The sequence below is a fragment of the Notolepis coatsorum genome, assembly GCF_963971535.1.
Source record: "Notolepis coatsorum genome assembly, chromosome: 6".
NCBI lineage: Eukaryota > Metazoa > Chordata > Actinopteri > Aulopiformes > Paralepididae > Notolepis > Notolepis coatsorum.
The window spans coordinates 75,850,162-75,865,590 of NC_140170.1; the positions used below are offsets into that span (position 1 = coordinate 75,850,162).

Here is a 15,429-nt window from a genome sequence, read left to right on the forward strand (position 1 = left end):
TGGCTTTTGCACCAAACGTGCACCAAAAGGGTCATGTGGTGCGACAAACTGCCTTGACGCCCCTACTCCCAACCTGTTTAGATTTTGGTAGCGACAAATGAGTATCCAGCGACCAAAACAAGGCTGTTTGAGGAGATTATTTGACTTGTTTGTTTGTGTACATGATCCTTTAACCTTCTGTGTATTGTCACAGTGAAAGGGTTAACCGTTTTGGTAGTGTGGCAGTGAAAGGGTTAAAACGGCCTGTCTGAGGCTGCAGTAATCAATCACTGACCTGTTTGAAGACAAAGCCAGTTTATTTATTCAGGGACTAGGATGGGAATTTCTTTCAGACGTTTAAACAAGCTTGTAATGACTGTCCTACCCAAAATAAATTTCTCAAATTATAGCAGGCCTATGTTATAAAGCGCTATATAAATGCAGTCCAAATGCAGTCCATAGCAAGTGGGGCCTATTAAAACTTGCATGTAAAAAGGGCTCTAGTATAAGTCACATCGTATTTCATAGATTTAATGGAGATTTGAATGTTCACTCACTGACATGTAGGGATGCACATTTGAAAAAATTGAAGCCCATCCAATTGATTTGCTCTGGCGGGTGTACAGACCCACACCGAAACAAACAAACAAACAAGACGCTTACTGTCATTTCCCGTCAGACATAAATAAAAAGCTCCCTCTGCTGCACAATATAGCAGCACCAGACCTGCTGCTAGTTCTGTCGTGTTGGCATTTCAAATCTGATGCCTGCTGGGAGCCATAGGAGCCTCAGATCAGATGTGTCAATTATCTGTGTGTTTGAGGCTTATATCATCGGAACAAGGCAAACGAGCATCGGTTAACTTCAAAGGGTTTGTGCACACACTGAGAAACACACACTGAAACAGCATTTAACCTCTCCGCGACCTCTCCTGCAGCTTGACCTGAACCGACGTAATGACCTAGTGGGCGGACAGACATAATGGATTTTGACCAATTTGCTAACTTTGCTTTAATGTGAACGTTGATACGCAAGATTCTAAAGGGGTAAATGAAGCAATGGCCACAATCATACAAAATAATTTTAGTTGAACATTTGGATTCCGTCTCCAAAACGTCTGTGTCACTCGAAGCTTCAGTCTTACCAGGTCTTAGGTTGGTAGGCTGCTCTGTTACAGTCTGCACAAATACCGGTATCGTATGTACATGCTTACCAGCCGAGATACTGTATACAATATACCGTTAGTCGAAGGACATGCACCATACATTCACTCAAGGCCTGTGAGCAACGTGTGTCTAAAGTTGATGTAAAAACAAAACAAAGCGGCCTTCCAGTTTGATGTGATTTATCGTCCAATATGCGCGGTTAATAAGTCACAGTCAGAGACTCTGACTTTAAATGAAAAGCTTGGCTTTTGCCCAAAAGCCACAAGCATAATGTAAAGCTTAAGAAGAAAAAAGAACTAGCTGAGTCTGACTCTGACTTCTAAGCTCTAAAGTATCGTCTGATCATCAATATAATATTGCTTTGATTTATGACTCAAATGACTCAAGGCTTCACATTTTATATGGGAGAAATGTCGCCGGTATGGATACCCTGTTTTCGTCTGGCACCAGTATGTATTGGCCCAATATCCAACGCTAGTATTGGCGTTGGTACATCCTTAGTAATATGTCCCTATCTTATACCTTATAAAATGACATGCATAAAGTGCATTACATCATCATCATCATCATCATCATCACCATCATCATCATCATCATGTATTCATTACTTCATGCATCTGATTCCTCAGATGGTTACAGTAACGCTGGCCGTTAGGGGAACACATTTGTTTATTTCTTTACTTTGAAGTGGCTAGCCACTGTGGCCATCTCAGTGGAAAAAGATGTCTTTAATTATGAGGCGAGTTGAGAGGTTGTTACTGTTGCCACTAACAACACTCATATGAAAATTGAGAATGACTTCTTCTAATCCTTCTCGAAGGACATCATTCAAATTCATCATTATTGAATCATTATGTATTAACAGGTGTGTGCTGTGAATTCTTGGTCTCAAGAAAGACTTCATTTGTTGAAGACTTCTTGTCTGGATCTTGACGCGGTCTCATCTGGTAGAGAGGTCTTGTTTTTGACTTGGTCTCGTACTTGGAACCATGCATTTAAAATGGCAATAAAAGACAAATGATTTGTAATTTTTCATCTGCTAAAAAGTGACTCAATGGTGTATTGGGAGACTAATACTACACTTTCAGTTTTCCGTATTTGGAGACTATTACTACACTTTCAGTTTTATGTATTGGGAGACTAATACTACACTTTCAGTTTTACAAAGAAAATTGTTACTGATTTGTTGTTGAACACCAAAGTAAATGTTTGTGCCTTTTTTAGAGATGTAATTAGTTTTGACTTGTATTTGAAGGTGTATTCATAATTGAAAAGTGAGTGCCAGATGCAAAAATAAGCATTATGTATTTTAACTGATCATAACTGTCTGTTTTACTCATGTTTACTAACATTACCAATGTAAACAAACATGTTATTCTCCACTTGCACAATCTCAAAGTAGCCATTTCCGGCTGACTTCCGGTTGCCAATGGCACTTCCTGTCCCATCCAAATACATTGGTTTTAGCTACTTTTCTCCCCTTATTTAAACAACTTTGTCGTCACAGAGAGGCAATGAAACGTTTGTATTATTATAGTATAGAATGTATTTAATAAGCAAACGTTTGTCACCAGGGTTTTTGGGCTGTATTTCATGTAAAAACGTTTACTGTTAGTTTCCTTGCTCAGCCAGCATTAGCTAACAGAAGCTAGTGGTTAAACAGGCCGGATTAGCTTTGAGCTAACTATCTTTCCCGACCCATGTATTCATTCCATTCTAAACATAACGTTAGTTTACAAAACATGACCTGTCTATATAACGTTGAGGAACAAATTATAAGTGTGTGGGTGTGTGTTTTGGTGAACATTGGACTGCAACAGAAAATGCATCACAGTTACAGACAGTAGCTACTGTTAGCTGCACTCAGGCTGGCTGCACTCAGACGGCGCGATCAGCCTGTTGGACAGGGAATGAAGATCTCCAGCGAACACTTCATTGCCTCGGATTATGTTGTTGGGGGTGGAAGGTTTGTCCAGAAGACCACTAATCAGCTGAAGCCTGATGCGGTTCCCTCGGTCTTCGACAGACAGACCGGCGCAGGCTCCAGTTAGTTAGCACCAGCCAGGTATCAACGTTAGCTCTCAGAACGATAGCCAGTTAGCCAGCACCAGCCAGGTATCAACGTTAGCTCCCGGAACGATAGCCAGTTAGCCAGCACCAGCCAGGTATCAACGTTAGCTCCCGGAACGATAGCCAGTTAGCCAGCACCAGCCAGGTATCAACGTTAGCTCCCGGAACGATAGCCAGTTAGTTAGCACCAGCCAGGTATCAACGTTAGCTCTGGCTATCGTTCTGAGAGCTAACGTTGATACCTGGCTGGTGCTAACTGGCTATCGTTCCGGGAGCTAACGTTGATACCTGGCTGGTGCTGGCTAACTGGCTATCGTTCTGAGAGCTAACGTTGATACCTGGCTGGTGCTAACTAACTGGAGCCTGCGCCGGTCTGTCTGTCGAAGACCGAGGGAACCGCATCAGGCTTCAGCTGATTAGTGGTCTTCTGGACAAACCTTCCACCCCCAACAACATAATCCGAGGCAATGAAGTGTTCGCTGGAGATCTTCATTCCCTGTCCAACAGGCTGATCGCGCCGTCTGAGTGCAGCCAGCCTGAGTGCAGCTAACAGTAGCTACTGTCTGTAACTGTGATGCATTTTCTGTTGCAGTCCAATGTTCACCAAAACACACACCCACACACTTATAATTTGTTCCTCAACGTTATATAGACAGGTCATGTTTTGTAAATTAACGTTATGTTTAGAATGGAATGAATACATGGGTCGGGAAAGATAGTTAGCTCAAAGCTAATCCGGCCTGTTTAACCACTAGCTTCTGTTAGCTAATGCTGGCTGAGCAAGGAAACTAACAGTAAACGTTTTTACATGAAATACAGCCCAAAAACCCTGGTGACAAACGTTTGCTTATTAAATACATTCTATACTATAATAATACAAACGTTTCATTGCCTCTCTGTGACGACAAAGTTGTTTAAATAAGGGGAGAAAAGTAGCTAAAACCAATGTATTTGGATGGGACAGGAAGTGCCATTGGCAACCGGAAGTCAGCCGGAAATGGCTACTTTGAGATTGTGCAAGTGGAGAATAGCATGACAAAACCTCAAAAACGAATTAGTTCTGGTAACATGTCTTCCATCCTGCTTTTTGAACTTTTGTGGTGGGGCTACCCTTTTGGTTATATTTGAATTACAGATTGTGCCTTTTACAGTAGCCAATGTTCCTTTATTAATCCCCTTTGGTCAAAAGACTGACTAAAACTACATCAAAAACTGCCCCAAGGGGGTACATAATGTTATATTGCCCATAATAAGCACTGGTGAAAGTAAACACATTGAGCAGCAAAGTGAAAGTCCTTTTCACCTGGTCTACACTGAGCCACCAGATGAGTGGTCTGGTAACACTGTTCAATTAACACTATTATATAATAATAATAATAATAATAATTATTATTATTATTATTATTATTATTATTATTATTATTATTATTATTATTATTATTATTATTATTATTATTATTATTATTATTATTATTATTATTATTATTATTATTATTATTATTATTATGTCTTGGTCTTATCTTGGTCTCATTTGATACAAAATAACAGGAAATATCTTATCTTGGGATGGGTCTCAGTCTTATCTTGGTCTCACCCCTTAACAATTGTGAGTATTGAGCCGTACTGTATTGTACCCATTCTGCAATCTGTTAATAAAATGTTCAATCAATCATCTGAGATGGGTCTTGGTCTTATCTTGGTCTCATCTAATGTGGGTCTTGGGCTTATCTTGGTCTCATCTAATGTGGGTCTCAGTCGTATCTTGGTCTCATCTAAGAGAAGTCTCAGTCGTATCTTGGTCTCATCTAAGAGAAGTCTCAGTCTTCTCTTGGTCTCATCTAACAGAAGTCTCAGTCTTATCCTGGTCTCATCTGGAATGGGTCTTGGTCTTATGATTATCTTGGTCTCGGCTGCCACACTACTACCAACAACTATCATGTTTACAGAGTTGGGGAAAGTCATGAGTCATTTTCACAGCTCCGGAGTCATTCATACAGGACAAAGGGAGGAGCGATGACATTATGTCTGTCTGTGTGTGCGTCTGCCTGGCGTGTGGCCCAAGTTTCCAGTCTTTCCCTTTCCGGCAGAACTGATCAGTGAGTCTCACTTCTCCTTTAATGAGGAAAACAGTTCCTGAGGATTAGGAGACAGACGGGGGGAAGTGGGGTGGCAAATTCAGGGATTTCCACTGAACATATGAAACTGTCTACAGAGATATACTACTGTTGAACTCGCCCTGCTGGTGAACTGAGCTGACACTCAGTGTTCCAAAGAGAGACTTAAAGGGATAGTTCAGATTTTTGGAACCCTAGCCCTATTTGCTACTAGTAGCTCTAGCTACTCAGCCACCGACTTATGTAAAGTCAATGGGGTAAAGCTGACTGAAGCTAAGTGAAATCTACTTTGTATGCGCTGTGGAGTGAATTTCAGACACATGTCGATGTCATCCTCTTCTCAAACTCTGTGCTGCTTAGCAATGAGAATGATGTATTGTTCCCAACACTCTTGTTCCCTGTGTAGGTGAGACTGGGGTTGGTTGCTACAGTTTTCGCTCTGTGCCATATTACTGTGAGTGACTTGTGTGTTAATGTTTTAATAATAATAGATGAGTGCAGATCAAAAAGGAAAACATTTTGATGTCTGTGACCTACGAACCAGAAAACAGCTGTGTGCTAACCAACCCCGGTCTCCCCTACTGGCGATGCTCACACCTGCGTTTGGTTATGGAAAACAAGCGTCCAGTCTGATCATGCCCTAACATGTGCAGTATAGAACTTCCAGTGGAATACAGTAACTTAACCTGGGGCCACATTACAGAAATATTTAGGACATATGCGCCTATTTGATCTCCTTTTACAAACCTGGTTATTATTATTGCCACTACAGAAGTGTGAAAGAATACAGAAAACCAAAGTATTTGCTTCTGTATTAGCAAAATGGAATTTTTCCAAGACATATTTTGAGGTAAGATTGGATGGGGCAGGTGTAATATACAGGTATCTTACAGCTAACTAGCTAGCATGCCGGCACATGACTTTGCCCCAAGTGGGGTGTAGGACAGAGCACAAAGAAACTGGATATCAAATCACCAGAGTCTAAAATGTCATCGCCTCATCATTGTGGATTTTCCGTCAAAGATCAAAGGACCCTTTACCATTCCCTGCTGTAGTTTCACACAGAGAAACCCCATACGCTGGTTTAATGTTGGACCCCATTGCAAATATGTTAATATTATAAATGGTAAATTTATATCGTGCTTTTATCCACAGCACTTTACAATTTTGTTCCCCACATTCACCCATTCACACACTGACGGTGGGGGCAACCATGCAAGGAGCCAACCTGCTCATCGGGAGCCAATAGGGCTTAAGTGTCTTGCTCAAGGACACTTCGACACGCTGCCCAGGAGGAGCGGGAATCGAACCGGGAACCTTCCGATTACCAGATGACTGCTCTACCTCCTGAGCCACTGTCGCCGCCATTATCTCAGCTAATAATTTCCAATGCTATTTGGATGAACAGTAGCCTACTGCAGTGGTTCCCAAAGTCGGGGTCGCGACCCAAAGGTGGGCCGCGAGCAGCCACGGGTGGGCCGCGAGATGATTTAAAAAAAAATAAAAAATAAAAAATTATTTTAATTTTTTTTGTCAGGCCACTGAACTTAGAAGCAGGCCAGGACAGTGTTTCTAGTTGTATTCTAAAATTCTATTCTATTGTATTCTAAAATGTGACTATATGGTTTTATATTAACTTAATAAATAAACAAAAACGAAAAATCTACTTATTTCAATGAACATTTCAAACTAAATAACAGATTATGCACATAAAACGCTGAAAACAACCGAAGCAACAATAGTATTTTAATGAGGCTATTATTATTATCATTATTATTTTGCAACAAGTTAGCCCTCTCATAAATAGCACATATAAATGAATAACTAACTTGAACTAACTTAATAGGATTGAAGTGATATTTGGCTTAAAAAATCGGTCACCTGGCAAAAAAAAAAAAAAAAAAAAGCCAGACGATGTGCATTGGGCCGCGGCTCTCTGACGCCTTATTTTCTGGGCCCCGGCCTGAAAAGTTTGGGAACCCCTGGCCTACTGAACACTGAGTGTCTCCCTTTACGCTCAAACTTTGGAGGGCGGCTACGTATCTAACCCAAAAAGTGGTTCCATTGTCTCACCTTCTCCTTTTCCATACTTGGCAGAAGGCGCCCAGGACACGGCGTCCTGGAAGCCCAGCTGTTTGCAGGCCACCTGGGCTGCTTGGATGGAGAAGTCATCGTCGCACACGGTCCCCCACTCCCCGTTATAGTAGACCTCCACCCGACCTTCATAGTGCTTGCGCTTGTCTCCCGCCAGCCGTAGCTGGATGACGGGGGTGCCCGGGGGCAGTGCGGAGTCTGACTGGGCGTGGCACAGTGCCCACGTGCACAGCAGGGCGGACAGCAGACAGTGGACGGAGGTTGGGTACAGCATGGTGCCGCGCGAAAAGGTTACCTAGAGGAGAGAGGGAGATACGACATGAAGGTTAACAACGATTTGGGCTTCACGATATCACAAGATCATGAGATCACAAGATCATGCGAGAATCCATCTGGTCAGGCTTCAAGTCATGTGCTTGTGCCTGAACCACAGTGGTTGGGACCGATCAGTGTCCTTTGAAGAACCACTGCCAGCTACTGTTGTACGGGTGTAACAACAGTATTTTTTGTGCCGGACATATTTCAAACAGTTTCAAAGGATGACTGTGTAACAGAGCATCTGGTGAGGTCAGGTTAACTCTTCTCTCAGGGTTTTTAAGAATTGATTATATTAAATTCAAATGAAAAGATCCAATATATATATCAATATATACGTATTTACTATATATTCCCCCAACCCCCGTCCCCCCCGGTTTCCCAACCCCGAAGAGCTCAGAAGAGGATGGAATATTGGGGGGGAAATCAGACAGCAATTAGTGGTGTGTGTGGTGTTTCAGTCCAGAATACGAGCACAGGGCCCGGTTCAGTGTAGTATTGCGTTATTATCGGCCTGGAATGGCACGGTTTGGCCTTCGTTGGTCACGACTGCTCATTACTTGCGCTCCTCGTCGGCTCCATCCACAACCACCAAGCAGCACACAGCCAACCATTCCCTATAGGACTCACCACAGAGATCTATGGTGATGGGTTGAGCCAGCACTTTACTGCCAATGAGGGAGAGAGATGGAGAGAGAGAGAGAGAGAGAGAGAGAGAGAGAGAGAGAGAGAGAGAGAGAGAGAGAGAGAGAGAGAGAGAGAGAGAGAGAGAGAGAAGAGAGAGAGAGAAAGGGAGAGGGGGGAGAGGGAGTATGTGTCTGAGAGAGAGAGAGAGAGAGAGAGAGGGGGGGGGGGGGGAGAGAGAGGGGAGATATGGAGAGAGAGGGAGAGAAGGTGGGGAGTTGGGGGATTCCCTTGTGAAAATTGTGATATTAATGTCTTCCACACACATGCACGCACGCACACACACACACACACACACACACACACACACACACACACACACACACACACACACACACACACACACACACACCTCCCTAGCCACTTACCCTAACTTTATCCCTCACTGCTGAATGCCTGATCTTTAACCCTGACCTTAACCACTGACCCTAAAACAGCCCGTTTTAAAATGAGGACCAACCACACACACACACACACACACACACACACACACACACTATCTCTCTCTGACAGTCAAATGAAGACCAATGTGGAATCCTGGAGGGCTGCAGAAGGTCCTGCGAGCCCCTGGTATCTCTGTGTTGATCTAACAGTCTCCACCTGGCCCTGCAGGCACTGCAACCAGATACAGGGGAGAATGGTTACTCAACCGGCCCTTCTCACCCCCAGACTGTCAACGTGCCAAGGAGAGAGGAGGCTCCTTGAGGGGGAAGGGGGAGTAATGAGGTGGGCAGGGGGTGGGATTTTCCTATTTGACATCATGGCGATTGCAAACAAACTTCTGATGTAACAAGTTGTTGATTTTTCAGAACAAATAGAGTGTACTTTCTGAAGTAGAGTACTCTCTCTGAAAGTAGAGTACTTTCTCACTCGTAGGCTATTGGCCTGTTATAAGACAATTACAGGAAGGGAAAGTCAGTTGTTGTTTGTTCTTGAAATTAGACCTCCCTGGGTTTCGCACAGCTGGCAGTTTGCAATTGTATTATTATTATCTTCACGGTCTTTATACCTCAAAGAATCACCATGGTGCAGGAAGAGTTTATAATTAAAGGGTGAATTCAGATTTTCTTTTACCCAGAGCCCTATTTCCTATGACGTTGTATCCAATGATGTTGCTGATGGTTAGTCATTCACAGTCCATGCCGTGCTACATAGCTACTGGATACTCAAAGCTCTGACAAGTTAGCCACAAAACAAATGTAAAGCAATCACTTCAATCTGTACTAGCCGTGAAATAGGCCCAAATGCTGCACCCTACAGTACTCTACAGTGCACCCAAAGTGAAATAATTAGTTTGTTCTTAGGAGCCGGATCAGTTCCAATACCAATATTGCATACTACTAGTTTGAAGTGCAGAAAGTGAAAGTCCCTATTATAAATTAAGGACACAATGCGTCACTCGTGATGGTAACACATCTGTTTTCCCTTCCACCTAATATGAATACATTTCAGCTGGACTAGTTTAACCCTGTGTCCAGAAATATGCACTCCACCGCTGATGGATAGAGAGGCTCCGTCCACTTCTAACATGCTGTCACAGCTGGGCAGTAACATGTTAACCCTTTCACTGCCACACGACCACCGGTTAACCCTTTCATTGCCACGCGACCGTCGGTTGTGTGATAGTAAAGGGTTAACCTTCTGTCGTGTGGCAGTGAAAGGGTTAAACAAATTGCTTACAGGAAAAACTGTAATCAATTAGATTACCTGGTGGGGGGGGGGGGGGGCAGTGAGCAGATTACAGAGTTTTTTTTTATAGGATGATGATTATTTGTTAGATCACTCAGAAAAGGCATTTCTTTTGATACACACATTTTGTGTTATTTTTACGTCTGTGTAAACTGGGATGAATTGTTATAGTTGAGCTATTCTACAGATTCTGGAGGCAAACGGAGGAACACAAAAGTAACTGAAGTAAATCCAATTGAGTATTCCAGTGGTGTTGTTAATCATAAGCCTAACCAGTAGTGATGTTAATTATAAGCCTAACCAGTAGTGATGTTAATTATGAGCCTAACCAGTAGCCTGTCTGTAATGGATTACATATTGGAAGTGAAATTCCCATCTCTGCCCGCAGAAGCTAGAGTCAGCACTCAGCAGTACATTACATCTGGCTCTGATAACACAACTGCAAACACATTGTAGTTATATCACAGCAGTGTGACAGCACAGGCTCATTGAACTAGAACTATAAAGCTATATCACAGGCTCACAGCCCATTGAATCAGAACTATAAAGCCATATCACAGCCCAGGCTTGAACCAGAACTATAAAGCTATATCACAGCCCAGGCTTGAACCAACTATAAAGTTATATCACAGCCCAGGCTTGAACCAGAACTATAAAGTTATATCGCAGCCCAGGCTTGAACCAGAACTATACATTTATATCAGAACTATAAAGCCATATCACAGCCCAGGCGTGAACCAGAAATATAAAGCTACATCACAGCCTCAGACCCATCTCAAATGCAGGCCAGGAATGGTGTTCAAGAGAATCATAGCAATCAAAAAGTAAAACATTCCACATCTTAAATGTATATGTCCCTCATTCAAGGCCATATTTCTACCAAAACAAGGGAGATATTCTTGAATCGTTTTTTCCTTCTTCTTGGAAAAAGAGTAAATCAATGTCTAGCACGGGTCCAGTTATGCTACAGCCTGTTTCTTGATGCCAAAGTCACACATTCTCAGTATTCTTTCTTGACTCTGGGACAGAACAGAGCTCTGGCTCTCTGGTCTCATTCAAGATTCAAGCAATTCTTCCTGAAATGACAGTTCAGCATTGGCTACAGTAAGTGTGTCTTGATATGCTATCACATTCTTTAACCGCTATGAAATATCAATCAAAACGAAAATGGTCCATGCAGTGTTCAAAATATAAAGGTTTAGTGCTCGCCTAGGGGGCTATGTATGTTTTACCATTTGTGTCCATCGCGCAGCTACTTATTTCAGCTAATTAACCATTATAGCCATCCATGTATGACAAGTTTTCGGACAGAATATTGCAAACAGAAGAGGCTGCGGAATTCATCATCTCAGCATGCAAAAACAGGCTTGTGAAAAAATACTTACTTTGATTGAACAGAAACGAAGCAGGCTTCAGCTCAGCTCGCCACTTGTTGGACTGGGTAGGTAGTTCTGTAGTAAGTAGCGGGTCTTTATTTGTGATGTGTTCTGTTCCTTCCTCTGTCCATATGTTCCTTGCTCTGTCCTCCCACCGCTGGTCTGCCCCTCTCATCTGCAGCCGCACTCCTCGAAGTTACCGTCCCACTTCACACATCCACCCAGAAAGCACCAATCCTACACGGTCCCAGCATCATTACCCGCCTCTTGTCCCAAACAGGGGGGGTTATGAAAACAATACCAAGTGGTACTGAGTGTGAACATCACGTCAACGTGTCCGAGGTTAATACTATACTGGTGAGTCAGAGTGGGTTAAAAATATTTAAAAAGGGATTCCTCGACACTTTCAACACTACACCATATTTTTTTTATCTATTTATTACAAACATATTTGCACGACATCCCTACACCTCATTCTTGCATTTGTACTTTATTGTTTGCATTTTGTACTTTTTTAAGATATGTGAAGCACAGTCTCAGCAAGCATTTCACTGTAATAATGTACATTATTATGTGACAAATAAAACCAAATTTGAAACTTGTGTGTTGAGTTGACGTTGAGTTTTCATCAGATTAGATGACAGAGTTTACAAAAGACACAGTGCAGCCAATGAGAGTGAAAGAAGCGCCAAAGATAAGAAAGGGCAAGGAATGTTAATCTTGTATGAATGAACATTTCTCTGGGTGAAAACACTAGACAAAAAAAAATACGAGTGACTTGCTGGAGTGTTGTAACTTGTTGTAATCAGTTGTATATTTTCCAAGAAATTAATTAAGATGAAGCTGAAGCCTATTAAAAGTAGTCCACTGCACCTTGAATGAATGAAATAAACTCGTTTTAATGGCAAACCAAATACCGTAGTCCTCCTAAATAAATCTACAATGTAAAATCCCCTCAGTCACTGACACGACCTTCTGAAGGAAATCAAGGAATCAATCCCCTCTTGCGGCCTGTTCTCCAGTATTATGCGATGCTGTGGTGTTACACCACCAAGTGGTTAGAAGATGCTACAACAACCTACTTATTGGTCTGTCAACCCTCTCCCTGTACTGTCTCAGTGCATACGTCAATCTTTCCATCACATAGAGATCTATGCTCACGTTCATCCATTCTCCCTCCGTCGGCACCACCTGACTCATCCACTTCCTTTTTTCTGTGAGGGTTTGATGGAAGAATCTGACCATGTTTTCCCACTCAAATTCTCTACAAGTCTGTGAGTTAGTTATTTTCCATTGGTGTTTACATATCGTTTCCAATTATTCTATTGTTATAGTAAAGTTCAATACTGTATCTGTTTCAAGTTATGTAATCCATTGTATACTTCCGTCTTCTCAGTTCTGAATTGTATGCTGCTATGAATACCTTTAATACGCCTTCCTCTATGGTTCTTATATGATATTCTGTAATGGTTTGATCTAAATAGTGAGGCACTTGGAGATATCAATAGAAGTCATCGTTTTCCAATCCATGTCTCAGTTACAGCTTCTCCAAGCATTCTATTTCCACCTTCATATACAGCTTATAATGGAATGTGAGTCTCTTCTGCTTCCGTCTCTGTTCAGGGTCAAGTCTAAATCGTGTGCACATCATCTTAACCCTTTCACTGCCACACGGCAGAAGGTTAACCGACCGTCGGTTGTGTGATAGTAAAGGGTTAACCTTCTGTCGTGTGGCAGTGAAAGGGTTAACCGGCTGTTGTGTGTGGCAGTGAAAGGGTTATTAACCTTCCGTGTATTGTCGCGGGGAAAGGGTTAACCATTTTGGTAGTGTGGCAGTGAAAGGGTTAACACCCTTCCCGCTTCCCTCATGTCTGCCATTTTTTTAATATTTTGTTCCATATCTTGTGGTAACTTGATCCATGGGTTTTCTTTATGGGTCAGATTCTTCATCAGGTCCCAGTCTCCGATCAGCATCTGTATCGGAACATCTCTAACCAAGTCACTTTCTATATCCTTCCATTGTGCATTATAGTTAGGATTGCACCAACACACCAAAGGTCTTAGTTTGTCCTCATCATAGTAGGCTGGACAAGATATGCCTCCTAAAGTGTCTAAACGGAAGTACAGGCTACAGGCGTTCCGGTTTTCGACAAAACAATTATAGAAACGTGTGAAGTGCACAATATTTCCTCGTTTAAGCCACTGCAACGATTTTGCCTGAAGAATTTACTACATGACCGGGACGTTCTAGCTTGTTTGCTGACAGGATTCGGGAAAAGTTTGGTCTGTTCGGAGGCAGCTTCCAGGGGAAGTACATACACCGGAAATTCTACCCCATAGACACTTTCGGCAGTAGTTCTTTATCAGGCTTTATCTCACGGAGATAAAACTGGGAACAAGGTTATCATCATAGTAATCTTTAAGGCAGGGGAGCGCCATTCCCCCTGTAGGAAAGCCCTTGACTTAAAATTACTTTGATTTGTAATTGCCCGATAAAACTGGGAACAAGATTATCATCATAGTAATCTTTAAGGCAGGGGAGCGCCATTCCCTGTAGGAAAGCCCTTGACTTAAAATGACTTTGATTTGTAATTGCCCTTTAATATGTTGTCATTGTTCATTGGCAGGAGAGGGTGATTGGTGTTATGCCAATGTAGTTGTTCAGTGTGTGATGTGCTCCAGCTAGTGTCACATACTGGTTTGCTGGTAATGATGATGAAGACTTTATTTCAGACTCAACTCAAGGTCCATATTACACATATACAAAACAACAACAAGAATACAATAACTCTAATAAACGACACATACATTTAAACATCAGGTTCCTCAGCAGAGCATGGAAGGTGGGGACATTTGGTGGGGACAAACAAATGGCTTGCACTAGTCCGTCTTGGGAGCTTAATGAGGATCCTAAATGCATCATTGCTACCTGCATTTTCTTTTCTTTTTTGGCTGAGTACAATAGGCTCTGAACAGGCTTATTTTTACATTGTTGTACACATATAAAATGTTCGTGCCAGCATATTGGCCGCACTGGCGCTGCACATCAACATCATCACACATGTCATCAGTGATATTGTGACCCAAATATTGCATACTCTTCACTAGAGCGCAGTCATCTAGACTAGAGCGCAGTCAGACAGCAAGAAGGAGGGAAACTTTTGCTTCTGGTCCTCCTTAGTTTTCACTATCATAACAACACTCTTTTTAGGGTTGAATTTGATATCATGTTGTATGCCATACACAGAGCAGATTTTAAGCAGTTGCTGTAAACCAGCACTATAGGGGGACAGTATAACAGTCATCAGCATAGATCAGATGGTTGATAAGGCTCTCTCCCACCATACATCCAGTCTTACATTCCCTTATGAAGGAATCTATGTTTTTCAATGTGTATATAATGTATATATCGGTGGGTGACAGCATCTACTCAGACGGATCTATAGATCTTAAAAGTAGCCGGCAGTCAGTGTGTATTAGCAGCAGACTAATAGCAGAGCCCATGGCTCCGAGGTCGTTCGGCAGCTTGTTAACATAAACACTGATAAGCAGGTTTGGTCAGAGAGAACTATGGGGAAAGTTTGACATTGATAGAACGGATGTTTAGTGTGTTAAAGGTGAAGAGCAGTTGCCATGGTAGCGTGTCACATAGTAACGAGAAGAGGGGGCGGGCCCGTTGCTATGGGGAGAATGTTATGAGGTTTGAGTTTCTTCCGGGATAAGTTAGATTGAGACACGACACACAATCAAGCAGACGCGCTGATCAGAGACTGTGAGATCCCTCCTCACCCTCGCCGGGTGGGGGAGGGGAATATGACACATCATCGCTAGCTTCGGCTAACAGGATACTGGCTGGTTGGCTACGACAAGGCCCAGAACCATGAGAGAAAAGACGGTGGAGAAGAATTAATTAAGACTGTTCAAGGACATTACCGAATTGGT

General features: G+C 42.4%; 1 protein-coding gene across 1 annotated transcript in view; it reads right to left on the reverse strand.

The window, feature by feature from the left end:
• loxl2a (lysyl oxidase-like 2a) overlaps positions 1-11,683 on the reverse strand; it is a 94,307-nt gene extending 82,624 nt beyond the window's left edge. The window contains exons 1-2 of the mRNA XM_084316246.1: positions 11,497-11,683; positions 7,403-7,718 (exon numbers count right to left, since the gene is read on the reverse strand). Coding sequence (XP_084172372.1) covers positions 7,403-7,697 — 295 coding nt within the window. The 5' untranslated portion in view covers positions 7,698-7,718; positions 11,497-11,683. The remainder of the gene's footprint in view (positions 1-7,402; positions 7,719-11,496) is intronic.
• Between the last annotated feature and the right edge of the window lie 3,746 nt (positions 11,684-15,429).